At 39.4% G+C, this 26855-nt stretch overlaps 1 protein-coding gene across 4 annotated transcripts in view; it reads left to right on the top strand.

Annotated features, from left to right (window-relative positions):
• The first annotated feature begins 2045 nt into the window (after positions 1-2045).
• Positions 2046-26855, top strand: part of C4H4orf19 (chromosome 4 C4orf19 homolog) — a 41086-nt gene continuing 16276 nt past the window's right edge. Inside the window, exons 1-3 of one of the 4 annotated variants that reach the window (XM_066317137.1) lie at positions 2046-2119; positions 21102-21151; positions 23519-23605. Coding sequence is in view for 1 of the 4 variants with exons in the window: in XM_066317135.1 (XP_066173232.1) it covers positions 26234-26325 (92 nt within the window). In the remaining 3 variants the exon portion in view is untranslated. Of the gene's footprint in view, positions 2120-2577; positions 2707-21101; positions 21152-23518; positions 23606-26233; positions 26326-26855 lie in introns of those variants that run through there. The other 3 variants (XM_066317136.1, XM_066317138.1, XM_066317135.1) reach the window with 3 other exon arrangements.

The raw sequence follows: 26855 nt of genomic DNA, 5'->3' as shown, positions 1-26855 counted from the left end.
GCACCTGCTCTTTTGGTGGTAGCTCACTGGTCTCCTCGCCAGCCTCAGCAGGGAATATACAAAAATGGATTTAAGGCATGTTCACATGTTCCCACTGCCAGAGCTTTCACCACATAATACCATATAAATAAAATCATCTGCCTGCTCTCCTACTACATCTCTCATTACACATGCATTTCAGTGCATGTGAGAAAGCTTCTAGACTAAAATAGATCTAGTTAGCATATTTAAAGTGTAATACACAGAATTGCAAGGTGAGAGATGAAGCAAAAATCCAGACATGCTGTAGCACAGATGAAAACAGAACATCCCCAAAGCAACTGGATAGTTTGCTGCCATTTGTCTACATTATCCCATTTATTGCTAGTAAATTGCCCAGCATTTCCCACTGAATTATCACATTGACAATCGCACACGAAGTCATAAAGTTAGCCTTTTAGGCTGCAATTTATCGGGGCAGCCTTCTATCTCAGCAGGAACCTTCTCCAGAAAACCTCAGCCAAAACAGTCGACTAAGGTACCAGAATGAGATTAGAAGGAAAAGAGGATTTCTGAAGGCTGAATGTCTCAACTACTTTTCCTTTGAAAAAGTGTCACACACGTGCTCTTGAACAAGCACTGTGGATTGGTGAGACAAGTGATCATTTCCTGCAGGACACGTCTGTGAAAACCTGTCAGGCGATCAACCCAAAAAGGTCCCAGCAGTTCGCACATACTCACAGAAAAGGTTTTTATCAGACACAGCACGATTGGGATTGCAGAGGCTGAGGCAGAACTTCTCTACTACAACAGAAATACCGGGTGTTGGTTCGGGAAATCTCACGAATGAACAGACTGTGGAATAACAAAAAGTATAGCAGCTCTGGAGGGGGTTTGAAAAAGATGCCAAGCATCAGGAGAAGGGGGAAGGCAGGCTCACTGTGTTTGCTTTGGGGGGGCCTCCTGGCTTAAAACGCGGCTTTTGGACTGGGACATTTCTGGGCCTGTTAGACCACCTCATCAGCCCAGTAGCTGCAATTACAATGGCAAAATACCACATGCAAAATAGCGCAGAGCTGGCCATGGGGTGAGCTCCGGCTGGGGCACGGCTGCTGACAGCTGCAGATCCGTGCTGCAGAGGTACCCCCGGACTGTCTTCATCTCCCATCTCCCTCACCTTCTCACACATCCTGGGGAAATGTGAGGCTGGCAATTCTTTATTTACTGACCAGAGAGCCTTTGGAGAGTTTAGCGAAGGTTTTGTACTAGGAAACTTCCTGGTTCTCGAAGTCCATTTTCAGCTAAAACTAAGCATTTGCAGGAGAAAAATACTTAAAATGTACAAAAGACCTGTTGCAGAGCTTTGCAGCGCGCTAGCTCATAGCCTGAAAGTGATGCTTGGTTTTCACATTATGACATAGTTGTCGCCTTAAAATAATATCCAAAGCATCTTTTATTAATTTCTTTGCTGGCACAAGACGTTTCGCCCCCTAGTTGTGGTGGCTCCTGCAGCATCTGAGTCCGTGTTCCTGGGCACGGGACCTGCCCGCCCCAGCCCACCGCTGGTGTGAGTTTGACAGTCTCGGCTCCAGCTCACCGCAGGGCACACCAAGGTGATTTTAACCCAGCACCCTCCTTCCACAGGGGAGGTGAGGGTGCAATCCCTGCCTTGCTGGGAGGCAGCTGTAAATCCGGCATTATTTAGAGCGAGAACAGCACGCCTACTCAAGGCAGCAGCCAAACTTCGTGTCAGCGCTTCCGTGAGGCTTAACAGCACAAAAAAAAAAAAAAAAAAGGGGAGGGCGGGATTTAGTTGTACTATCGATACTCTTTGTTAGTCCTGCTTTGCACCCCTCAGCTCCGACACAGGCAGTTAGGTGATGCAATCTCAGTGCCAGTTCTTTCCAGGTTTGTTTTACCGTTTTCAGGTGTATCGACCTGTGTTAAAGATCACGCATGACCCAGGCGCTCGCCTAACTTAAAGCTCTCCTCCTGCACGGGGAAAAACTCAAAACTCTCTCACCTGATTGTGGCAACAACACATCTTTCATATCACTTCTGGAAGCACATCTTTCATATCACTTCTGGAAACACCCCACTCAAATCAAAATGACTCCAGAAAAGGCGGGAGCTTTCACAGGTAAATGTGACGCAACGCCTGCCTGCAAGCGCACCTCAGAGCTGAATTTCCCTTTAGAGTATCACGCAAAAACAGTGGGGAATAAATGTCATTGCCAGGCAACATGCAGCAGAAGAACTTTTTGCCAAATCCCTCCAGCGCTGTTTGTGATATGGGGAGATTTAATTTTAAGACTATGCAAATGGCAGTATGAATACAGTGGCACGCTCAGGCTTTGTTGTGGTCGCTGTGAGTGTCCCGGAGGAAAGGAATTACTTGGCACGTGTTCCTCCGCTTCTCCTTTTTCTAACCCTGGCCAGAAAACGGTGAGTTCTATCAGGTTTTTTTTATCCAGCTTGCAGGTAAAGGGTTACAGATTCTAGGAAGTATTAAATGCAAACTTTAAAGGATTTTATTTTCATCTAGAGTCACATGATGCCTTAATACCCAATGACACTAACTACAGTGTCTCATTAAGAGGTCATGCAAACTCCCAAGCTAAACAAGGCATTCTTACATATTTAACATTCAAATGCACAAGCCAAGCTAAGCCATGGAAGATTGTAATCAGGAAAAGCTACACTTCCTGATCCACACAAAAGCGACAGGTAGGAAAAGTTCTTTTAAACTTGTAACATTGTGCTTTCTAGAGAAACTGTTTACAGGGCATATTTTGTACTCTCTTTCTTTTCTACCTTTCCAAACGGGTCTAAGAACATTATCCTGAAAATATCTGATCTCACTTGTTCCACCTGTTGTAGAGTCAGGATTGTTTTTACACTCAGAAATACAGTTGGCTCAGTGGAAATCCAAAGAAAACAATTTTTAAAGCAAACCTATTTAAAAAGCAATGTTTTTAAAGATCTCTTAGTTATTGAAATGGTTGAGTTGGAGTACGTGGGGTGAAGGAGGAGTTAATATGTCTTTGATGTCTGAAATGAAGGGATTTAGAACTCTTCTAACTTACTTACATTGTGAATTGCACATTGTTTCAGTCACTAATCCAAGTGTGTTTTAACGGATTTGGCTTCCTCAATGAACTTGTATGATTTCTAAATTCCCCTCCTAGAATTTGGTACATTTAAAAATTTACATCTTACAAAAGCAAATGAAAGACGGGGAGTACTACTACAGTGTTTCATAAAAGGGGAATAAAACTGCCAAAATATAGAATAAGAGGAAAGTCAGTTAAAACCAGTTCATTTTAACTGAGAATTTAAATTGCATTAAAGCATATCAGTTTTCACAAGGAGTGATAAAGTTTCACTGACAATTACTGGCAATATTGCAGGAGTTTAATTTTTTTTACTTGCACTGAAGGAGTTTTCCAGGCTACAGCATTAGCATTTTTATCACAGAGAGATCTTTTTCTCATCACAATTTTTGTTAAACTGTAATTGTTTTCAGGAAGTGTTCTAAATACTCAGTTTTTTAATACCTTTATAGGAATTTAGTCAAAGACTGCATTCTAGAGGGTTACAGAATCCAAATTTACTAACAAATCTCTAGTGCATCATAGGATTGCCACATCCTGAGGATTCCCACTGCTCAAAAGAAGCAAGCAGTGTTTATTGTTTTGCTCCTACAGTAGCTGAGTGTTGATTGCCAGCTATGTAATTTTTCCATAGTTCATTCCATAAAACATCTCTTTTTCTTGTTTCCACATAATGCTAGGAGATCCTAAAAGAAGTGGAGAATAATAATACCTGAAGCAACTTGCTTCAGAGCAGCTCTCAACTTTCTTGGGGAAAAAAAAAAAAAAGGGGGGGGGGTCATTACCAGTATTTAAAACAAATTTTAGTCCAAACAAGTTTACCAGTGGCATTTCAAAAATTTGTCATTTGCTTTCAGGGTGCTCATCTTGAAATATAGTGGGTGTCACGTTGAGGAGGGCTGACCAGAGCACAGCCTAGATCAATCTGAGCCATGAAATATCTCTTTATCAAACTCACTGTATCAATGTCCTGACAGAGTAGCTCCCAACTGCATCCATGAGAGTGTAGCAATAAACCACTGTACTTAAAGGAACTGTTTTGAGCTTAATGTAACTGACTTCTGAGCCTATATTATTTACAAAAATCTATTTAGAAACTGTTGTAGATAAGGGGCTTATTTGCTAAGCTACATTTAAATATATCTCAGGGGAGTGAGAGGAACCAGCTCCCAAATAAACAGCCAGCCACAGGTTTCACTGAGAGGAACAGTGCACCAGAAACATGAGAAGCAGCCTGCTGTGGCCAGTCTCTTCTAAGAAATGTTTGTACAAGTCGTGTGTGTCATGGCAAACCAGTTTAGTAGCTCAGTAGTTAAATTTGTTGAATATTAATTACACAAAGTGTCTTAGTACAGTGGAAGGTACAATGCTCACTGAAGTTAACTCTGTGACCAAAAATACAGAGTGGCCATTGAATGAGAGGGAGCCTTCCTTAACTCATTTCTTAAAGAAAGGAGTACAAATGAGGCACTTGCTGCCAAGCACTCTAATAGTTCAGATAATTTTCATGCCCAAAATTTTACTATTAGTGCAGAAATTTGTACTGCTCTAATTATTACCTTTTTTTTTTTTTCTGATGAAACAAACCAACCTATTTTCTTACTTTGTCACATCACTATAGAACCAAATGTAACACTGTTTCACAGGGAAAAAACACAAATCAAATACTTCCTGGTTATAACCAAAAGAAGAGAGAGATTCTTGAAAAATGAGATAATTGGAAACCGAAGGGAGAATTTTTCTCTAGAATTTTGGGGAAAGCCAAGCAAATATAAAAATACAAACACTATCAGAAATTTAGAACCATTTTTTCTTTACCCCAAAGATAAGACAAGCATTGATCAAAAGGCAATCCAGATCTTCCAGTTTGCAGATCTCAGGGAACTTATACCACATTAAAGGCTAATACTGAAAGTCAACCTGATGGTTTTTGCACAGCTCTAGGTATGGGGGAAGATAGAGCAAATCTTCAAGTGAAGGGAATCATGACTTCCTTCCTTGGAAAGCCTGGTTAAAAGTGGTTCATCATGCAAGGAAATATTTTTGAGTGTTGAGGCCCTTCTCTAACCACACTGTTGTTTGTACCTGACCTCAAGGAAACAAACCTGCTAAAAGTATTTGCTCTCAGACTTTACTGAATGAAAGCTAAGGAAAGCCTTTCTTCACATCTTTCAGGAAGGGATGGTCGTGTGCTGTGTTTGCACTATTTCCAGTTAAACATGGCCTCAGCATTGTCTACATCTTTCACTGATACTCCTTCACAAAGGACAGGGGTGGAGGAGCCACTCAACCCACTGAAACGTGATGAAATGTAGTCAGGCAATAAATTTTTTTTTTGAACTTTTAATTTCTCCTTCAGACCCTGTCTTTCTAAGGATTATGTATGATCACCTGTCAGCAGAGTATGCCCATGCCTTCCATACCAACACTCAAGGTGAGGAGGGCATGGCTAACCAGAGCAGGTGGCCAAATCCCACCACTCTTTAACCAGGAGCACGTCCTCTCCTCTCACACCTGATCATGCTGGAGAACCAGTGTCAAGACTTCATGCCCAAGCAATGATTCATGAAAATTATTGGGTTTTGCTGGCCTACAGAAGAGTGCTAGCAAGCAGGATATATTGCTAAGGGGAATAAGGTATAAAAAATGATGTCGTTTTACTTATTGAAAGTTTGATATCAAAATGGACAAAATAAATGAGTTACGGTAGGAAGGTTAAAAGAGATTTTTGGAAAGGGGAAAAAAAGGCAGGAATTTTCCTGTGAGTTCTCCTCTAGGTCACTTTCACTTAGACATACAGAGAAACTTTAAAATTTTATTAAGAACTGAATATGTTGCATGAAAACCAAACATTTAATCACTTACAGCAGGAGGCAGGGGGTAAAAAGGCCCAAGTTGGTTTTTTTCCAGTGTGACTTTTTCTCTGTCTGCCATTTTTATACAAGTTTATTTAACTCCCTTTTTTTCCCTTTTATCACAGATGTTTGCTGCAAAGGCACAGATGCTTTCTGGTTAGAAAAGTATTTCTGGTTGAATAATCTATTATTAGTTCACACAAGTTACTTTTCTATTTACGATAGCAAGGAAGAGTAAGACTTCTCCTTGGGGCTTACTCTTTTTAATGTTACCAGCTTGACCTGGCTCAACTTTGCACCACTTCCATCTTTTTAATATAGTTATCTTTTTCTATTGAAGAGCAGTTAGTCCTATGATTTTATGTATACAAGGTCCATTGCCTTGCTATTGCAGGCAATCTGCTTTTCTGAAGGAGCTGAATAACAAGCACAAGCGTACCCCATGTCAAGAATAACACACACCCAATGACTGAAAACTCTTTCAGTATGAAGTCCACCTTGGGAACTCTTCTCACTGGTTCCAGGGGGAACCGTATCAAATCCTCATGCTGCCAACAGAGGACAGGAGAAAAGAAACAACCTGATGCAAGTGGTGCCAGTGTGACCTAGCACAGTGCTGCCAGCAAAAACAGCATTGCAGCAGCACAGGTTTGCCTGTGCTGGACAGAAGCTCTCCAGACCATAACAAAACAGATTATTTCACATCTGCCCAATCTGCCATGCTCAGAGCAGGTGCCTCTGGATGTTAAAGGCACTTTTCCAGGCATTTAGCATTGATGTCCTCTTATGATACACTGTGATGTAGAGTATCTGACAGCAGCTTTCAGGCAGGAGAGGCAGGGAGTGACCCAAATGAGCCATGTGGAGCCACATGGCCACAGTCCTGAGGGCCCACCAGACTGCAGGTCTGTTCCTCCCCTGACTACCTACCCTCCCCGTGAAATTCATTGCAATGACTGTATGTGTTGACTGGACTGTACTTCTTACACTCATTTCCCCCTTCAACCCACAGCCTCTTTGAAACCCTGTTTTATCAGCAGTAGATTTGGGAGTGCCCAGTTTTATCTACCTTATTAAACACCTGAGCTCTGTGCAATAGCCTAGAATGCAGAAGCACCACCTATGCCCTGGCACAGCCACCCAGCAATTTCCTCCTCTCTGTTCTGGGCTGTGCTCCTTCCCACAGCTGAGCTGGGGCAGAATCCCCCATCAGGACCCACTGTGCTGGGGCAGCTCCCAGTCCTGGGACTGTTCCCTTGCCAGCTGCTCCACCTGCCCAGCAGTGAATCCATGCTGTCCCAATACAGTGCAGGCACTCTATTACCTCTGAAAAAGAGTGTTAGCCACTCTCCTTCTCTTATGGCAAGCAAACTTGATAGCAATCCTATTAACATGACTTTAACACTACACATTTCCATGGAGCTATTCTTCTCATCTACTTCTGATCTACTCATAGCAAAAGAAGCCTAAGTCTCAAGCTAATTCATGCTTTTGGAGTACGTTTGTCTTGTTCACTTACAGCTCAGTGGAAAACAAGCAGTTACTGTCAGCTGTCAGGAACCTGAAACAAGCTTTGTTAAGGCCTCCTCTGTCTCTATTTCTGGTTTGGGCGTGGCATGGAAAAAACAATATTTACCATCTCAGTATGTGTGCCCTTTGTGTATTTGTTTTTATATTCCCTTTCCCCATGTGAATTTAGCAGATGTTGCATGGCTTGGTATCAGCCCTGAACTTTGCTGTCGGAGTACGTGCATGTCCCCACTGAACAGCAGTAGTGAATAGGCAATGTCTGCACAGAAAAGATAATACAGATTCAGCTGCCAGGCACCATTTCAGGGGCAAATGTAGATAAAGGGATAAACACCAAGAATACCATAAGATTTCATTTTCAGTGTAAATGAAATAGAAACTACAGCCATCAGCCCTTAATGGAAGGCTACCAGGGGCCCAAGGAGCTACCACCATTTACCATGTCTCATTTTTGTCTTTAACATCTCTTTTAAAATTAAAATCACTTGGGAGTATTTTCCTTTCATTGCTTTGGATGAATGCACACAGATTACCAATATACATTAAAAACTAATGCTCAGTGCAATTATCCCATTAATTACCTTTTATAAAAACATTTCCATTCACTGTTTGTTAATATAGAGCAAAAACATAGGGATTTACTACGGTACAGATGGTCAAAAAAACAAAGACAGTTTAAGAAAAAATACAAAAATCAAAGACAGTTTAAGAAAACAGAGGAAAGCCAAGGGCAAAAAGCTAGATGCTAAGGAAAGGTCAGCTTGCTGTTTTCACAGCCAATTACCAGCACCCAGTTATCCATCAGACTACAGCCCCAGCTTTCTTTCATTTCCCTTCCATCCTTTCCCAGTAAAAGCTTTACAGTGGCACCAGACATATCAGTGTGGCTGGACATTCCTCCTGGAGAGTGAGAGAGAAATTATTTGTTCCAGAGCACATAGCTACCTAGATTTTCCATGTGGGGGGAAGCCAGGTTTGAGAAGCAAGGAGGTAAATCAGCCCCCATCTCTGGGTAGAGGCAGAATTTGAACCCAAGTATCTCAAATTCCTTAAGAGTCAAATCTGCCTCTAGAGAGTCTTTAGAAATCCAACCCAGTGACTTTCTCGTGACAGGGCAATATGTGAGATTGACCAATAAATAAAGTTCCAACACAAGCAGCAGGTATTTGCTTTATGACAGTGTGACCTGAGGCACACCATTTATTGTCCCTGGAACAAGGAGTTCTGCTGGAAATGTCAGCCTGGTGTTGGCATACAGCATTACAGCATCACGAACAAATCCATAGGCAAAACACACTCCAGCAAATTAGACCTGATAGTGCAATCTTCGTTGATAATTTTGGTGAATATAGCCCATTCTTTTGCACAGGATTAATAGAAGAAAAAAATTACTAAGCTGTCTTGAACCCAGACAGACTGTCTTTTAAGGCTGTGAATCTTTTCCTATAGTTTTCTAGTATTGTTTTACTGAGAGACTAAAAAAACTTGCAAATGCAATCAAGATCAGCAATTCAATAAGACTACAGAAATGCAGCTGTATTTCACTGCTATCTGACCATTATCACATTTTAGCAACATTTGGGCCTTTTGGACGCAGTGGTCAATACTTTGGATCTGCCTTGTTCTGAGAAATAGCTATCGTATTGATAACATATAAGCTCTTTTCTCTTGTTCATGAAATTGTTGTGTCTAATCATTCCCTTAGCCACCCATCATCACTCAATGTCCGTGAAGGAAATTGGTTTAAAATAATCAAATGGAAAAGTTCACCTGCATTCTAAAGAGCTCTAGATTAATTTATCCCTATGCTTTACACTTCAATCAAAGTGCTGTATTTAAAAGAAAGAAAAACCCTTTGAATCAAAAAGAGCTCATGTAAGAGAAAAAGTCATGCTACCTAAAAAGGGCATTTATTAAAGTATTGTATCAGAGTGATTGCTCGCAAATTTTTGAGTGTGACTTATAATTGAGTATTTTTCTGTTTTAAAATGTTTGTTTTCCATTTTCACAGTCTTCTGTAACTATCCTTTTCTACTCTCTGCTGACCAATCTTTATGTGGTATGTTCAGGAACAACTGGGTTAATAAAAGCATCCTGGTATGTTTCCCACACTTGGTATGTAAAAGCAGCATTGTGTAGGAGAAGCATCTTGAGCAGTGAAACTGGGGGAAAAATTTCCACTCCACTGCCAACCCCCTCCCAAAAAAAGGGTGAAGGACTAATGAATACATCAGGTGTTTTAGTATCTTTTAGGCTATGTCTGATATGAGAGAAGACGCAGATAAAATCTGATCAGGACGTTGACTAATATGGCTTATACTGTTTTAGAAGGATTCCTAATTTTAGTGCACATATTTGATCCTGCTCAAACGTCCCCACGGTGTCTAGGCCTGAGCAGTTCTAGATGACAAGCTGCAAGACTGTCTCAGAAATAACTCAGAAATGAGCCAGGCACATCCCAGCCTTACCATTCACTCAAATACCTAATTATAAACAATTTGTGCCCCTAACATGCCAGGCATTTATGGGAACTCTGGACCACCAATACCTGACATAATTAACAATATTATTATTTTGCTCACAGAATAAAATAAATTTGCTCCCACAACATGTAAAATTCTTCTGATGAGGAAAGCATCTTCTCCAGGTGTCATAATGCCAGCTATATTACTTACCTGGATTTCATGTTATGATCCAATTAAAAAGCAGCAAGGGTAAGGAATAATGAAGAAAGTGATAAAATTATTTTTATCACTGTTTCCATACAGGACAACATGGTGAGGTTTGTTTTTTAAAATTAACAAAATCAAATTTTTCTTTCAAACCTGACTCTTCTGCACCAAGTACACTGCTCTCCAAGTTTTACTTTCACTCCTCAAAATCCATTCTTCTGTGTATGCCTTAGCCCAAACATTGTGCCCTGTGCACAGCTGACTGATTCTCAGACCTTCTAGGAGCTATGAATTCAGGCAAGAGGCCAAGTTCTTAATTCATCATCTTCTGTTTCAGTCTTGCCAGGAAAATATAGGTTTTGTCTGAACAATGAATTTATAGCATGTGCTTTGTGGGTCATACCTACTCCTTTGTGTAGGACTCATTTTGGGCTAGCAGTAACAAGCCAAGGGTGTAACTCTGCAAACTAAAGCTATTTATAAACAGGTTTCAGTATCTTTTCCTTTTGTTTGCATTCCAATTTGAAAATCCAGTTATAGCTTGAAATCTTAAAGCCACATTTACAAAAAATACATTTTTTCCTCTATCCTCTATTCTTGTATAAATTTTCTTTGAAATAGTGAAACCTACATTGTCTCTTTTCCCTGTTGGTTCTATCTGCCCTTCAGGAAGTTAGCTTCATATTTCCCCCCAAATCTGTTGATCCTTTAGCCTGTTAAGCTGCCACATATGTTAAAATTGCCTTTATCAAACAATTATGTTTGTAAACCACTGATTCTTCTTATTTTCTGAAATTCTTTTCCATTCTCTGTGTCATTCTAGCTTGATACAAAAATGGCAAATGTGCAAAAAAAATTGTTTCATAAGGCCAGTATTTGAGATGAGCCTCAGAAGCATGGCTTATTGCAAACCTGTGGTTTGCATTGCTGTAACAGCTGCATTAAATGAGTATTTGTGAGCATAAACTAAACCTGACTGAATTTCTCTAAAGTACATTTAGGACAAATAATCCAGCAGTGGTATGCTCATGCTGCAGGGCTTGTATTGTTCACTACCATGCCATGAAAGAGCCTAGATTTGTATGTTCTGCTCTTGACATGAAATAAAGTTAATCATAGACTGAGATCTCCTTGTTCAGTACAACAGACTTATTTTTGGCCAGTACAAGTCTAGTTTATCTCACATTCCTGCAGCCTGCAATATTGCTCTGCCCACAGAACTGAGAGTGCAGTGCAGTGCTGACACAGTTGAACAGCTTACCTAGATACTGGCACAGATTCTCTAACCCAAGGACTGAGTCCACCAAGAGCCTCCTCTTTTCTAGATTTGGCCTTCTGTTTCCCAACCTGTACAAGTCTATTGCTACACTGCAGGGTTTGTTCTTTATTCAGGTTGTTCTGGTTTTTCTCATCTCCATGGCATTCCCAGTAAGGAGGATAATATTCAAAGATACATTAAAAAAAAGCCTTTTGTGCTCTGTACAGAGTTTCCTGAGTAAGGCTCTAGAAAAGAAAGTTTCTTGCAAAAGAAACTATGTGAGTAAATACACTACTGCCCAGGAAATGACATGCTCCTTCTCCCAAACAAAATGGAAAAGTTGACTCTATCAAGGCCTGCAGATACTGGAGTTCTTCACCCCCAAAATATTCTCCTCCCAAAGGAGCTCTTGCAGCTCCTTTGACAGAAGGGAAATTAAATTTAAATTGGCAAAGACCCTATGCATTTACGCCAGGAAAATCCCACACAATTTGAAGTTAATCAATAGCACAGAAACCCCCTCCTACCTACCACATGGAGCCCAGTCTCCAAAAATCTGCAGACCCTCTCTAGGGTGGTATTTGAAATAATAAGCATGTTTGCAGAACTAGCTTCACCCTACTCCCATGCCACCTTCCCACACAGAGATATCTTTTGGTACTTTCCTCCCATGGGAAAAATAACACACCTGTGTGGAAAACAAAGGCTAGAAATGCCTGATTTGAGAAACTCTTCTACTTACTGGGCCAATTCACTTTTCTCCCACGGAGAAACAATGTATTTCTAGTCCAGCAAAACACAACACAAATATGATTCAGCCTTCATGTCAATAAACCTTTTTGAAAGACCTGGTAAGAAAGTCTTGCCTGAAACAGAGCCTGAGCTCTACCCTAATTTTTCCAGGCACTTCCTTTTCTTTCCAGGAGGCCTGAAGATCTCCTTATGGAAGCAAGACTGCAATTGATTGCCACAAAGCTTTCCATGAATGGCCTTTTTGAAGCATCCAGGTTAGACACCTGGAAGACTCTGAGGTATTTGTTACTCACAGCATACAATTACCCAGCTCCCATTATACTTCCTGTAGGATTTCCCCATGCAAGGAGGTTACAGGTGCCTTGTCTCTGAGCTACCATCAGGGTTTGCAGCATTTCCTTGTTTGTGTTACAGCAGAATCTACAAGCACCAAAAGGGTTAAAGGTCTCGCTGCTTTGGCTGTCCCAGAGACACCCAATAACACATACTATATTTAAACATCTCTAGATTACCTAGGCTGTTCCAGACTGGATCCAGGCTTTCAGCACATTCTTACCTTAGGGAGAATAAGAATTGGAACCCAATCCCATCTTGTTTTTTATTAAGTACATTATCCCTGAGAAATAAAAACTCTGGGGTTTAATCCCCTCGTGTTTAGGAGGCACACAATTTCAGGTACCTGAAATTCCAAATGATGAGTGTCATCAGGAGGTTATTGCACAACCTGTGGTGACTACTGCCTCATGTGGCTCCAGTAGCAGTAGATACCAGTGTCTACACTGGTCATGAGGTGGCTCAGAGCAGCAGGGACTCTCCAAAGCCAAGGAAACACCAGGTTTATGAACTTCAAGTCGCTTTGGATAATGTAGCTGTCAAGCTGCCTTGCCCAGACAGAAGGGATGTTACCAGTAGCATGCTGATATCAAGCCCAGTAACAGGACTTAAGACAACAAAACAGATTTTGCTAGGCAGGGTCTCATGCATAAAAAAAGTCACATCCTCTCAGAACCCCATACAGCTAGGCAGGGAATTGTGAATTGTTCTGCTATGGAATAGCACTTGACTGCAGCTGGAGCTGGACCATGTGTCCCATGGACCACTCCTGCAGTGCACCCACATCTAGAACAACAGAGAGCACAGGCAGGCAGTGCCAGCAGGAAGCACAACCAGACTGCTGGGAGTTGGTCAGGCCTGTTTATCACAAAGCTGTTCTCCCCAATCATTGCTCCACCCAAAACACACAGCTAATGGCCCTCGTATTAATGTTTTCCACCTGCTTCTTTCTTCTTAGGCTTTGCATATGGAGACACCATTTCTCAAGTTTCCACACTTCTTTCACGTTAGAAAAAATTTCTACTATTTTAAAAGGTAATAAAAAAATAAATTAATTAATTAATTTTAAAAAAAAGGAAAAAAAGAAAAAAATTAAATTAAATAAAATAAAAAAATTTAAAAAAAAAAAAAACAAAAAAAAAAAAAAAAAAAAAAAAAACCAAACAACAGATCTATCAATATAGCTTGACTTAGCCAGGCTTTGTTCCTTTTGTACAGCATCACATGCAGAGTGCTGCTTTCCAGAGGTAATAGTGAAGGGTTTTCTCTCTCCTCTCAGACTTTAGCAGTGCTGGTGATTTAACATCATGTCACAAGTACAGGTATTGCAGATAAAGCCACAGGCTTGTTTTACAAATTCCCATGTTGGTTTTTGGCTGTTAAACACCCCCTGACTAAGGAATTGACTAACAAACACAGCTTTGGTTACAGGAAGAAAGGAGGAAATCAGTAGAGAGCTGTGTCTCTGTCCCACCTCTGGGGAAAACCACTCCTCCCTATTGCCAGAGGCCACTTCAGTGCTGCACTCAGAGCCAGGGGACACCTCAGAGACACCCTCAGCTCCAGCTGCCTTAGGGCAATGCACTGGTTTCTGCAGGTGTCAAGGCCTCTGAGCACAGGCTCTCACCTTATGAACTCGGGTTGAACTCTAGCCACAGCAGAGTGCTAATTTTTCAGCACTTTTGTTCATTGTGAAGCTTCAAATTCACTTTTTTCCTGTTGAATACATACAGCACAAGAAATAGATGAGAAGAGGGCTGGCTCTTAGCAGCAGTTCAGCATCACAGAAATTTAATTGCGACAGGAAACTTCACAGCAAGTCACTCATAAGTCCCTTCTGCAAGAACATTTTGCTACAGAGAAAATAAAAACATAAAGCTTGATAAAATTGAAGGATTTCAGGAGGTAATATGCCAGACAGCACAGTGGGAAAAGGCCTTCTTTCTCCTGTAAAGGACAAAAATATCTTATTCCTTCAGACCCCTTCCTCACCTCATCACAATGAAATTTGTAGACTGGAACTTGATCAGACAGCAGAAGGGTTGGGAGAGCACTGACTGAATCTTTATGCAGATTTGCCTGTCCATCCTAGCTGAAATGAATTCTGATGTCTACTTGATATGAACAAGGCAAGATTTGATAGAATCTAGCAGCTATATGGGTCTCCATTACTAACTCAAGCACTTTCCTGTCTCTTCACCATCTCATTTTTTCCAGCACTGTGATCCAAACTGGGACAGCAGCCCAGTTCTTTGGATATCAAACTGGGAAGGAGCACAAAAACTAGGCCCTAATATTTTTTCCAGAGGCCAAAGAACCTCAAGACTCTCTCAAATAGGTAAAGACCATCACAAGGATCATGCTATATAGTTAAAGGGAAAATAGGCTTTTCACAAAGAATTTCAAAAAGAAACCAGAAGAAAATTACATTAGCTCAACCAGAACAAAGCTACATCTTTATGGCTTCTGTAAATCAGACTTACCTTTCCCTGCCTGTTATTAACAGATGCCATTTGAAAAAAATATATATAATAAATAGGAATGCCTCTAGTTGTCAGAATCTGAGAAGTGTATATGGTGAATCACCACAATAAAAGACATAGAACACTGCAAGGGACAGCACGGACCATTACAGGCTCCAGACCCTGGTCCACACAAGCATCCCTGTCAACAGAACCTGAGAAAGAGTTTAAATAGCTGAGAGGAAAAAAAAGTGGAGGTATTATTTATTGGAATATTGGTAATATTTATGAATTATTACTGGAGGTGTAATTTATTCTTAGTTCCCATAAATCCCTTAGGCCATTAGTTAAATGTGATTCCTAAAAGAAATGCACTGCATCATTATTTGCTTTGGGATGCATGATTGAACTCCAGGATTTTAACATTAAAAAATAGGTTTGGCCAAAGCTGAGGAAACATCCATTGAAAGAATGAAATCACATGACTGAAGGACTGGCATGACTCATCTGTGACTGCACTGCAGAAAAAGGAAGTCTTTGCTAGACTTATCTATCCTCAGCAACTTCAAAATTTCAATAAAGCTCATTCTAGACATGATACATTGCATTTTTGAAAGTAAAATCAAAAGAAATACTGAGTAATAATAACTTTTGCCTTGTGTTGTCTGCTTAAAATCCCTGGACTCCATACAAATCACACCAGTTAGTAAGTTCAAACTACAACAGAGAAATAAATGTCTGAATTTCAGACCTTCTTTACATAAGAAGTGAACAAAGACTGCAAGCAGGGAGGATGTCTCTCACCATTTAAACCATCCTTTTGGTTTCAACCCTGCATATGCATATTGCAAGTACACACCAACACCTGCCAGGGAAGGCAGTCTCACGCCAGCACAGGCAGGGGTCTCTTGGCACTGGAAATGTGACAACCCAGCTTGTATTAAATGCCACAGTAGCATTGCTTCAGCTGCCAAACCACTGCCAAAGCACCTTGTGGAAAGCCCGATGTGTAGTACTCACAGCTCTAAAGGAAAAGGGTGGTGTTGCACTAGCAGAGTTAAACTGCAGCAATTCTGTACAAAAGACTGATGCACCAATCTAAATCTGGATTATTTATTAGTTTATTTTTGCTTCACAGCAGCATCATTTCTAGGGCCAAATTAGGTTTCAGGTTTAAACAGCTGCTTGGATTGTCAGTCTCATAGGATCAGTGATTTTAAATTAAGAAATAGGTTGCAAGAAAAAATATTTTCATGCTTTGAAAAGAACTTTTATTTATTTCAAAGGCTTGGAACCTAGAACCATCACTCCATAATCTCATTCAATGTCATCAATGCATTTTAAATCAGCATTTAATTTGGTTAAATAAAGAAAACAGAAGCTGCTGAAGAAAGCCCAGTAAGAATTTCTATTTCTAGATAAAGCTGCTTTAAATGCATAACCAGTTCTGCTAACTGTGAGATGTGATGCACACGACTGAGTTTATAGGTGTTTAGTGAGAGTTTGTGTCACTTACTGTGTCACTGTGAGCAGTCAGCACAAAGAGAATGATACAAATATAGAAGAGTGGGCCTATAATCTGTTCTCCTAATTGAAAAACTATATATATATTGCATAAGTCATACCCAGTAGTATTTGCCCTGGGCTGCAACAAAGCTTACTTTCCTTTCTGCCCAAATCAAAAAAGTTTCATCTGCCCAAATCAAAAAAGTCCTTTTAAAGTTTTTTTAGTTCAAATTAGCATACAGACTAGGCAAACTTTAGGGAACATTTCCTGTATTTAAACTCTGTCAATTAACAGTGCTGTACCCAAATCCCTTCTAAGCCATAACATGATTTTAAGAAAGCTAAATTGTATCAGTGTGGAAATCTGTAGGAGATAGAGAAGAAATAAAAATTAGGTCAGTCTAATTGAATTGCAGTAGCTTGTCTGAAAAACACCTTTGCTACCCACTTTGAAAAGGCATTAGAGACCACATTAGGGAACTGTTTTCATTTTGAAAATCTCCATTACTGCCTGCTTTGCTGAAATGACTTTCAAAATCTTCATCTTTGCTACTCCTGCTTTGCTTAGAGGGCTCACTGCTGATGCCTCCTCCTGAGCTTTAATTTGTCTGGAGGACGAAAATAATGCCAGCATTAAAGCTAGAAATTTCAAATGGACGAGGATAAGCAAGCTTCAGCAGGATTTTATGTGCCTTTTAGGCCCTTATGTGAACATTAAATTTTAATAAAAAACTCCTGTGTTTCTCACCCACAGGAGAACTGTGCCCCATCACAGTCTGGTCTCTGCATGCACAGAAACCAGGAGGAGAGAAGGGTAGAGCTATTGACTACTTTTGCAGTGGGGTTTTCTGGCCTTTGGGTACAGTTTTACACCTCCCACACCCAAGCTGGGGAACTTCAGGAAAAGCAGGAAGCATTGAGTAAGCCTCATATTAACACTTCACCTCACTGACAACTGCTCCAGTCCTGGCTCCCCAGGACTCAGTGCTCCTGCTGCTCCGATGCAGACACCAGAAAGTTGTCAGCCAAACTCCCCTGGACTGCACACCCCATCCCATAGATGTGACAGGAGTGTTCACACCGTGGGTGCAAGTATTTCATAACCAAGAGTAAACCGAATATAGGTGCCATTTTTAGCAAGGGTGGATTACAGCAATTACTGATGTAAGATGAGCTACCTAAATGCACATCAGCTATAGAATAAGGGCCCATCCATTTGTTCTACTCTTTATAATTCTGGAGCAAGACAGAACCTGGGTCCACCCTCTCAAGAAAAACTCATTCTTAGAAGAAGGAGGCACCCCACCAAAAGCAGGAGGAAGAAGCATCAGCCACTGCAAATCACTTATCTCTCTAAAAGAATGTATGTTATTAAAAACTAAATTTGGTAGTGTAGGACTTTCCACACTAACTACAGGGAGTATGATTATATATAGATATAGATATAGATGCATATAACAAAAATTATGAGGAGAACCTGCTCCCAAGTCTGTGTTTCCTAGCTCTGAAGATTCAAAATGTCATCTGAAGCACCTCTGGTTCACATTGGCTCATTATTGTGTCAATATAATACATATTGGCACATTAATGTTAATATTAATATTATATTATAATATATATATATACTATAATATATATATTATAATATTCACGCAATTACAAATTATAATGAACAAGTCTCACTCTGAAATCTGAGCCCTAAAGGCTACATATGTTATCCAAATATATAACCAAATGCTAAGCACACTGGGATTCTTTCAACCACAAATTTAAGTAAATACAATTATTTCTAATGTTGCAATAGAAGTATCATGTTCAACTAATTATAGCTCAGATCATTTTTCTACTACACCTTCTGGAAAAGAAATACCATTTTTCAAAGTCACCCAATTTTCATAGCCTTAAGCAAAAGACTTCAGCTAAAATTCTTACCTCTATTAGCACAATCTTTACTATTAGGCCATGTGTGTAAGTTAGATTTTGACTGACTCTCTAATCTCCTGACTGGAAGGATTATAGACACAATGTATTTCCTCAAGGGATTTTTCTACTTACAGAATCAGCCTGCAAACTTCTCACTGTCTAAATTATAACCCATGATTTAATGTCATCCATTTCCACATCTTCAAAAACATGAGAGGGAGACCCTATTTCTAGAGATGGCTCCCCACGGCTCTTTGCCAACAAAAGTGCGTTTGACAGTGCATTACACTCTTCAGAAACCTCATTAATTTTTGTACCTAAATTAGACGTTGTTTGGCACCACTGCCTGAAAACAGTCAGAGACTGGAGATGCCTGGGTGTCTGGGAATACTGTTTACAGAAACAGGCCTTAAACAAGACACCTGCAACTCAGATTAGCTGGCTAGACTAGCTAATCATATGGATATATTTGCATTAGGTAGTTCATGCCACATCAGACAGTTTTACTGGAAAAGACAATGGAAAGAGACATCTACAGCACATGCATATTTTTGGCATGAATTTTTAAAAAACAAGGATCATGGATCTTGTCAGGATGTGAGCATCATAGGGAAAGGAAGAGAGATTTGAGGATTCAAATGTTCAGTAGCTTGCACTCCTAACACTTACTCCAAATCTTAACTTCCAGGTAAATATTCATAAATGTATTCACCCACAGGCCTGGCAATGTTGTTCTGAATTTTAATGGCCCAGTTCTCTTTGAAGCCCCAGAAACACGCTTTCCTAGAAGACTCTCTAAGCAACAACAAAAACAAGAGAATAGCAAGAACTGATACTTTTAGTACAACATCACATGGCTCAAGTAATTATAGGAGGGTGAATGCCATTCTGCACCTAGAGTTTTCAGAATTCTTTCTCACTTGTAGGCAACATGGGACATAGGGCATATAAAGCAACATTCAACCATTTTTTCAGTATTTTCAAGTTTATTTCTCAGTATTTGAACAAAGAACCACTATCCTCCAATTTACTTGGAGATTATCTCCACATCTCAGACACCCACACCAAACAAAAGTCCATCTCTATAGAGGAGCTGAAATAATGTTTTTCTGAATAACTTCCTCTTATTAAAAAACAACAAAAACAAAACAAACCTACATTTCTTAGTAAACATTTTTTCAAGTCCTGTAGCTGTCTAGACAGTGAAATCCCACACTTTGCAGACTAAAGGGAAAAGGGTAGCCATCCTGTTACATAATTACATAAATGAGGGGGAACATTCAGTCCGGTCAAAAAAGGAACTAGCCCAGGAGCAAAAAAAATTCCTCCTCCAGCGTAACAAGTCTGGGCAATTGCCATCTCCAAATTTGTTACCAAAGGAAAGAGTATAATGAGTTTCCACGGAAAAAACCTAAACACTATCCAGCATCACAACAGTGAACATGACAAAATCAAACTTAACTTTTAACAAGTTAAATGATCCAGGAGAATGTAAGTCTTCAGACACAAGAGACTTAAAGCCAGGGCTGATGTGATGTAAATGTTATGTAATTCCAGCTCCCAATAATACCAAGGGTGTTTGCACAATTCCTTCTGAGGTACCTGGTGCTGACTACAGCACTGAGCTGGAGTCTGATCCAGCCTTATTGCACTTCATAAGGTAGAACTAAAAATACAATAAAAATCAGACAATGCAGAGACATTGCTGGTGATCCGTTGCAAAGACAGGGTTTTTTTTTTTTTAAATATTTCCTCTTTTTTTTTTTTTTTTTTTTTTTTTTTTTTTTTTTTTTTTCATATTATAATTAAATTCCCAATCATGGAAAACAGACAAACCCACTCCTTTTGTTTACCCCTAGAGTTTTCTGTAGCAGTCATTACTAATGCCTTTGTTAAGCAGAAGTCAGCTGGAACCAGGAGAACAGGAGCAAACCTGCTGCTGTTCTGATCTGGGTGCCCAAAGAACAAGGATTTGTTGCAGTCATTGCTTTGCCACCTGCCAGAGGCATTCAACTGTATCTAGCACAACGATGTGGGAAAGCATTCAGGAGTAAATACACAATAACATTTGTATGTTTACGGCATCTGTGAAAAGTGTGGGTAGGGCGATTTCTCTACTCTGTGTTTCCAGAGCAAGTCAAACCCAAACCCATTAATTAAATTCATGCTCTTGTCCTGCTTCAAAAGTAAAAACAGAGATGATTTATGGGCACTGACAGCTGCAGGAACCGGTTTTGCTCACGCTCTCTCGTTAATTAATTTTGAAGCATCTGGATAGGTTGATTTCTCAGATTCTAAACATACAAATGGCTTCACATTTCAGTTTCTACAAAGGAAGAAAAATAACCTGTTCCATGAAGAGAATGTCTGTCATGGTTTCTCAGTGCTGGCTGAATAGTGTCTACTGAAACTGTGTTCTCAACATCCCTCTGCCTGCCCAGGCAACTTGTAGGATAAAGCTGCAAGAGGTTCCAGTCATAAAACATTTCTTATCCAGTAATTATTTTACCTGTCTGAACAACAAAAACTCTAAAATGAGAAAGTGGCACCTGTAGAACAGTGTAACCTACAATAAGCAAAAATTTAATAACAGACCTAGGGATATTGCCACAAACACTTCCTTCTAGAGGGAATATCAATGTCTCTATATTGCACATAATGATATATGCAAATATAAATACACAGCAATACACCAGTGTGTTTATTTCTTCTTCTAGGTTCTTTAAACAGGAGGCAAATTGCTAGCATTTGGGGCAGAAAGCTGGAGGTAAGTGATCAGAAGGCACTTAATACACAAGCTAGGAACAGGAAATTGTTACAGAAGTGGAAAAGTTTGGGTACTGAACTTTCACCCTTGGCTCCTGGAAGATTTTTACTAATAAAGAACTATATAAACACAGACAGATTATATTGACATTGGATTACCTGCCCAGCAGAGCCATATGCTGCTTCTGCAGATATGGCCAAAAAGATCAAAGCTTTCCATGCATTAATGAGCTAAACCTGGGTGTTACATGTTTCATTCCATGCTGTAGACTGATATTGACCTATACTGACTGAGTGAAAGGCTGGGCCAAGAAGAACTCTGGATCTCCCTTTCAATCAATCATTTTATGATTCTATACAACACTTTGTAAAACATAAGGCAAATTTATTTTGTTGTGATTCACAGCCCAGACAGCAGAAAGCCTGCCAGGAACAAGGATACTGCCATCTAAAACAGCTCATGATCACTAGTTACCAGGAAGAAATAAAAAGTATCCAGCATGGTCAATAAAAGTGGTGGAGCAAACAGAACATAAAACTCTTTCTACCAGTGACCCAAAGGGGCCTCACTAACAGATGACTATGACTAAGAACCTCTATCTAAGCATGAATGGGCACACGATAATGGGTTGCAGAATCAACTAAACAAAAAACACTATCCCAAGGTGCCTTAGCTAATGGAAAGATAGTCATTCTCCAGAAAATTCTCTTGTACAACAGGCAAGACCACAGAGCTCTTTCAAAAAGCCTATTTTCAGCTGTGAATCAAGATCTCTCCTTTTGTCAGCTGCTTTTTAGCACTCAGGAAATACCCTGAGCCTTTTCAGTTACTGATGAGGTGCTCCACGAATCAGGGAAATTGGTCAGATTTCAAAGAATTGTTAAACAATCTTCATTAAATGTTAGCTGGTGCATGGCATCTTACCTGCTTACATTCTTCATGTTGTTGGTGACAAGTTTTATGTTTACAAGGAGCAATGTGATGACAGAATTCAAGAGATGACATTCTGATATATATAATAAATTAAATTCAAGAAAGTTTGCTAGAATAAATAACCTCAACATGATTATAATTCCTATGTACTTTTTGTAAAGAAAATTGGCTATTCATTTGTCTTCTTCCTCAATTCCTTCAAGTGAACCAAGACCCAAGACAACTATAGTTACCTACATTTCCTTCTTCTCATCCCTATAGAGTCAAAGAGAGAAGTGTGCAGTTGGGAGATTTGACAGTTGGAAGATTATTTCCTCACTCCAAGCATTCATAGAAAAAAATTCAGGATTTTCCAATTCCACTTTGATTTTACAAAACTGCTCCTTTTCTTGAACTTAGAACAGAATCTTAAAGGCTTTGAATCCACTCCTAGCAAGGTTAATCAGAGTTTTACCATCAAAATGCAGTGAGAGCACATTAATACAACCATATGTAAACAATCATAGTAAAACACATGGGCACAATCACAAAGAATGCATGGAAATCAGAGGTTTGTGCCACTGAAAATTAACTTGCAATGATGAAAATTAACTTGCACCAAAAGGACCCCCAAAAAAGCTATTGGACAAACAGACTTTGCAGCAGAGAAAATACTTGAGTGGTACCACAAAAGCACAAGGGCCAAGGTTGCTAGAGAAAGGAAAGAAACTATGAGGGGAATGCAAACCTCAGGGCATTTGAATTAAATGGGCAATTCAAACCCCTATTGATAGCTAAGCATTTGGAGAAACTCTAGGGGACAGCACAGAATTCTAACACTTTTTATCAACAAATGAAAACACCCAGTGTCTACAACCAATTGATCTTCAGCTCAGCTTGGAAGACCAAGTTATGATTTCCAGAGAGAACAAGTTAAGCCCTGTATTATTTGAGTAAAACATGATAGTTCTCTTTGATCCTCAGGGTGAGGGAGACATTTCTTATGAAAAGCCCTCATTGACTTCACACATTATACAAAGAGAGGCTGTCTCTGGTGCTTGAAAGTTTCAGGGTGGGAGCTCCTCACGGAGCAGGACCACAGCTGGATCAGAGTGACAACTGTCCAGTCAGAAATGCAGCACCCCATGCACCTTTCCAGTGGAGGACAAACAAAAGCTTTTAAAACCAAAAGCCTAGAAAGATATTCAAGAGCAGCACACGAAGCTAACTAGGGAAATAACTGCTCAAATAACTGTGTCAAAAAGGTTGATTTTGTTCAGCAGGAAACACACCCAGGATCTGAAGTATACCTATGGTCTATGCCAAAGCAGGTTTAGATCATTTCATTTTCATTTTGGTTTTATGACTTTGAGATAGCATGTTTTCAGCAACCAAATGAAATGGAAAATGCTAATATGAGCTTCTGAGAGCCTAAAGATTTTGTTTAAATTCCAGGTTATTTTGGAATGTGAAAGCTACTTGCTGTTCAGATCCATGACAACCATGTAGACACTATTCACTTTAACAATCTGCACCAGCATGGTAAGCCATATTCCAAAGACTGAGTCTCACTGGTAATTGTGTTGTGCAATAAGCTGGAGTGACTAAGTGTATAAGGCTTCATGTTTCTGTCTCAAAGAGAGTAATAAAAAAACTATTAAACAACATAAGCAAGAAGCAAGCAGGATATGGCAACATACCTTGATGTAGGAACACTGTTTTATACACCAGACAAGTATTAAGTTTCCCAGAATATCTCAGAAAGGATGTTGCTAAGCAAAGATGATGTTAAAAAGAGTATTTATTTAAGATGTCTGAATGCAATTTATAGGACTAACAGCCATGCTCCAAACTATCAGCAAGCAGAAAAGGAAAAAGGTCCAAATACAATGAAAGAAAGGATGCTTTTACCACAAGTTTAAGAACAAATATAGAATGGTTTGTCTACCTTGGGGTCAAAAGCCAATTACAGACATCAGACAGATGTTGACAATCAAACCAGTTATCCCTGGATATGATATAAGGAGTATGCTGACAACTTACTAACAGCTGTGACTCCCAGAAGCTCTCCTTTCTGGCATTTTCATTTTACATTTCTACAGAAATACAGGAATTTCTTAGAATAAACAAAATAAATGAACAAAACCCGATAATAAATTAAAGGAAAACTCTATAGCTAACTTAGTACTTCAGAATTTTTTAAACAGACAAAGGGAATTTACAGCAATTAAGAATGCACTTGAAAGTATAGTTTAAAAAGCTACCTCTTTTGAATTTGTAAAATGAAATCTGCATCCTTTCATAACTGGACCATGGATTTTATTTTTCGATTTATTTTCACTTATTATGTATGCATAAATGTTTAGGTCATGGCTTACACAAAACAAATAAGGACATCAAGACAGAACAATAGTGCAAATAAGATTATTAGAGATCTGAACAAAAATTAAAAGGAGGAATCTTCTAACTATATAAATAATGGTAGCTATACAAAAAAAAAAAAAAAAAAAAATAGACGCAAAGAGGACATAAAATGACCCCAGTAAAAGGTTGCATAAAAATAGGAACACACCATGACTCGTTCTTTGTAAGTTTTATTATTCACTTCGCATAAAGTACTAATCACATCTTTAGCAGATGCACAAAAACATTCAGCCCTTTGCAACAGTATAGTAAGATTGAGTAGGGCTATAAATCTTCAAAGTGCAGCACAAGCATTAAGCTCTGAGAAGGATATGAAATGGTGACATACAGCAGCACAACTTAAGTGACTTGCTCTAAGGGCGACAGAGCAACACAGTGAATTAAGGCTTAATGAATCCCAGGTTCTCCTTAGCAATGAGTCACATCAGATATCCAGGGCACTTAAATTTGCATTTAGTTTTCAGTCATATTTCAGGGTTTAATAGAATGTCTTCTAAATGTCACCCATGGGTCAGACTCCATGCAGTGCTGTCCTCTTCAATCTGTAGGCAAACAGCAATCATGAAACTACATACATGGTCTGGGGTACCTTCAAACCTGGAAGCTAGATAGTGGAATTTTATAACAACTTGTCAGAGTTTACACATAAATTCTGAAAATTATAAATGCAAAGAATATGTATGCAATGAGACCAAATGAGAGCAAAAAGAGCAGAAGCAGCAATGACCATGTTGCTTGTGCTTTCCCTCCCCAGCCCCATTGCCTACGGATGCTGAATCCAGGAATGAACTACCCTGGCTTAGATCCTAGGAGTGTTCTGCTGAAAGGGATCTCAAGGGCAATAAAAACTTCACTTTCTTACAAGAAAAGCCTTGCAGGTTTCAAGAGTGGTGCAAGCATAACTCTGTGTGGATTTGTGGTTTGTAATGTAAGCCACACTGAGATTTTTCAAGTTAACACTCACACAGAGAGATGCTGAGAATGAAAGAAAGCACGTGGTCCAATTTCTAAAACCCACAGCAAAATACGTTGCCCATTTCACAGAAATGAGCTCATCTTGGTGATTAATGATCATTACAGGTTTGCATGCACACACAAATCTGCATGGGCTCACATTTGAAGAAACACTGAAAATGTTTGTATTTTTATAGGAGGAAAAGCATCTGCACTGCAGATTTGTTATACTCTAATTCTATAATTATCTCATTAATTTATTTGTCTCTTTAGAAATTCTTAATACAAACCATTTTGCTGAGCTTTCCATTTAGCTGAGCACATGTCTGAAAGAACAACAGCTTTACCAGTATCTAGAATATAATTGCAATGCCAGAAGCGTTTCTTAAGTTTCAAAGTTCATGAAGATATGAAGAGTGAAGCTCTCTGACAAGAACACGCGAAGTTTTAACTGATGCTATAAATATCGTGGCTCCCAGACAGAAAAAGAAATAAGAAAACACATAGGAAAAAGAGTCCCATAATACTGCATATTTGAAAGTTTTCTAATTTTACTGTTGTTGGTTAAACACTTCACATGAGTCCTAATCCACTGTAGCAAAGCTTATGCTCACTTTAAGCAGGTTAGCATTCCAGTTCAGCTCAAGGGGATGAGCATACTACTCAAGTGATTTATTTGATCACTGTCTAAATTTAAAATTCACAAGGTACCAAGAGGAGGTTGTTCTATTTCCACGTTGTTTGCTGTAGACAGTTAATGCCTCAGAGTATCCTTCTTACTTATCTGTACACATGGAGAAACCACTTAGAAGGTGTTTTATTATTGCAGGACCAAGACATCTAAAACAAATCTTTCAAGCAGTCGATGGAGTACAATCAGAAAGGTAGGATTATTTTTTTCTCTCTTTGTGTAGGTTTAAAAGTTACTGGCCATTCACTATTGTAATTTCAGCATTCCACAACATAAACCATCTCTCTCCACAGCACTCCACAATATTTTCTAATGACAATGCTCGGCTGTGATAAAAACTAGTGACAGAACAGAACTGTGTTTGTTTCCAACCCATAAGTTCCCTGGTGTAGCAAATAAAAGCTTTCCAATTTCCACTTTGAAATTCAGAAAAAGTCACTGTACAGAAGAAATACAGGAATACAAAACTGAATCAATCTAAGAGAGTTAACACAGGTGAAAAATGGCACGAGAAAATGTGTAAATGCAGGAAAATGATATGGAAGAAACAAGAAGAATGGAAGGCAAGCAGGGGTAAGAAGGGCATTTGAGAAAAGAGAACCAACTGGAAAACATAAAGATTAATTTGGTTTGAGAGGGAGAGCATACTGACTTTTAACAGTTTCCCTATAAAAAGCTGCAGGTTATGCCATTAAATGCTGGTTTCTTTTTTGTGGAGGGCAA

Source organism: Sylvia atricapilla, chromosome 4, assembly GCF_009819655.1.
Source record: "Sylvia atricapilla isolate bSylAtr1 chromosome 4, bSylAtr1.pri, whole genome shotgun sequence".
NCBI lineage: Eukaryota > Metazoa > Chordata > Aves > Passeriformes > Sylviidae > Sylvia > Sylvia atricapilla.
This window is presented reverse-complemented; position numbering and strand designations above follow the sequence as displayed.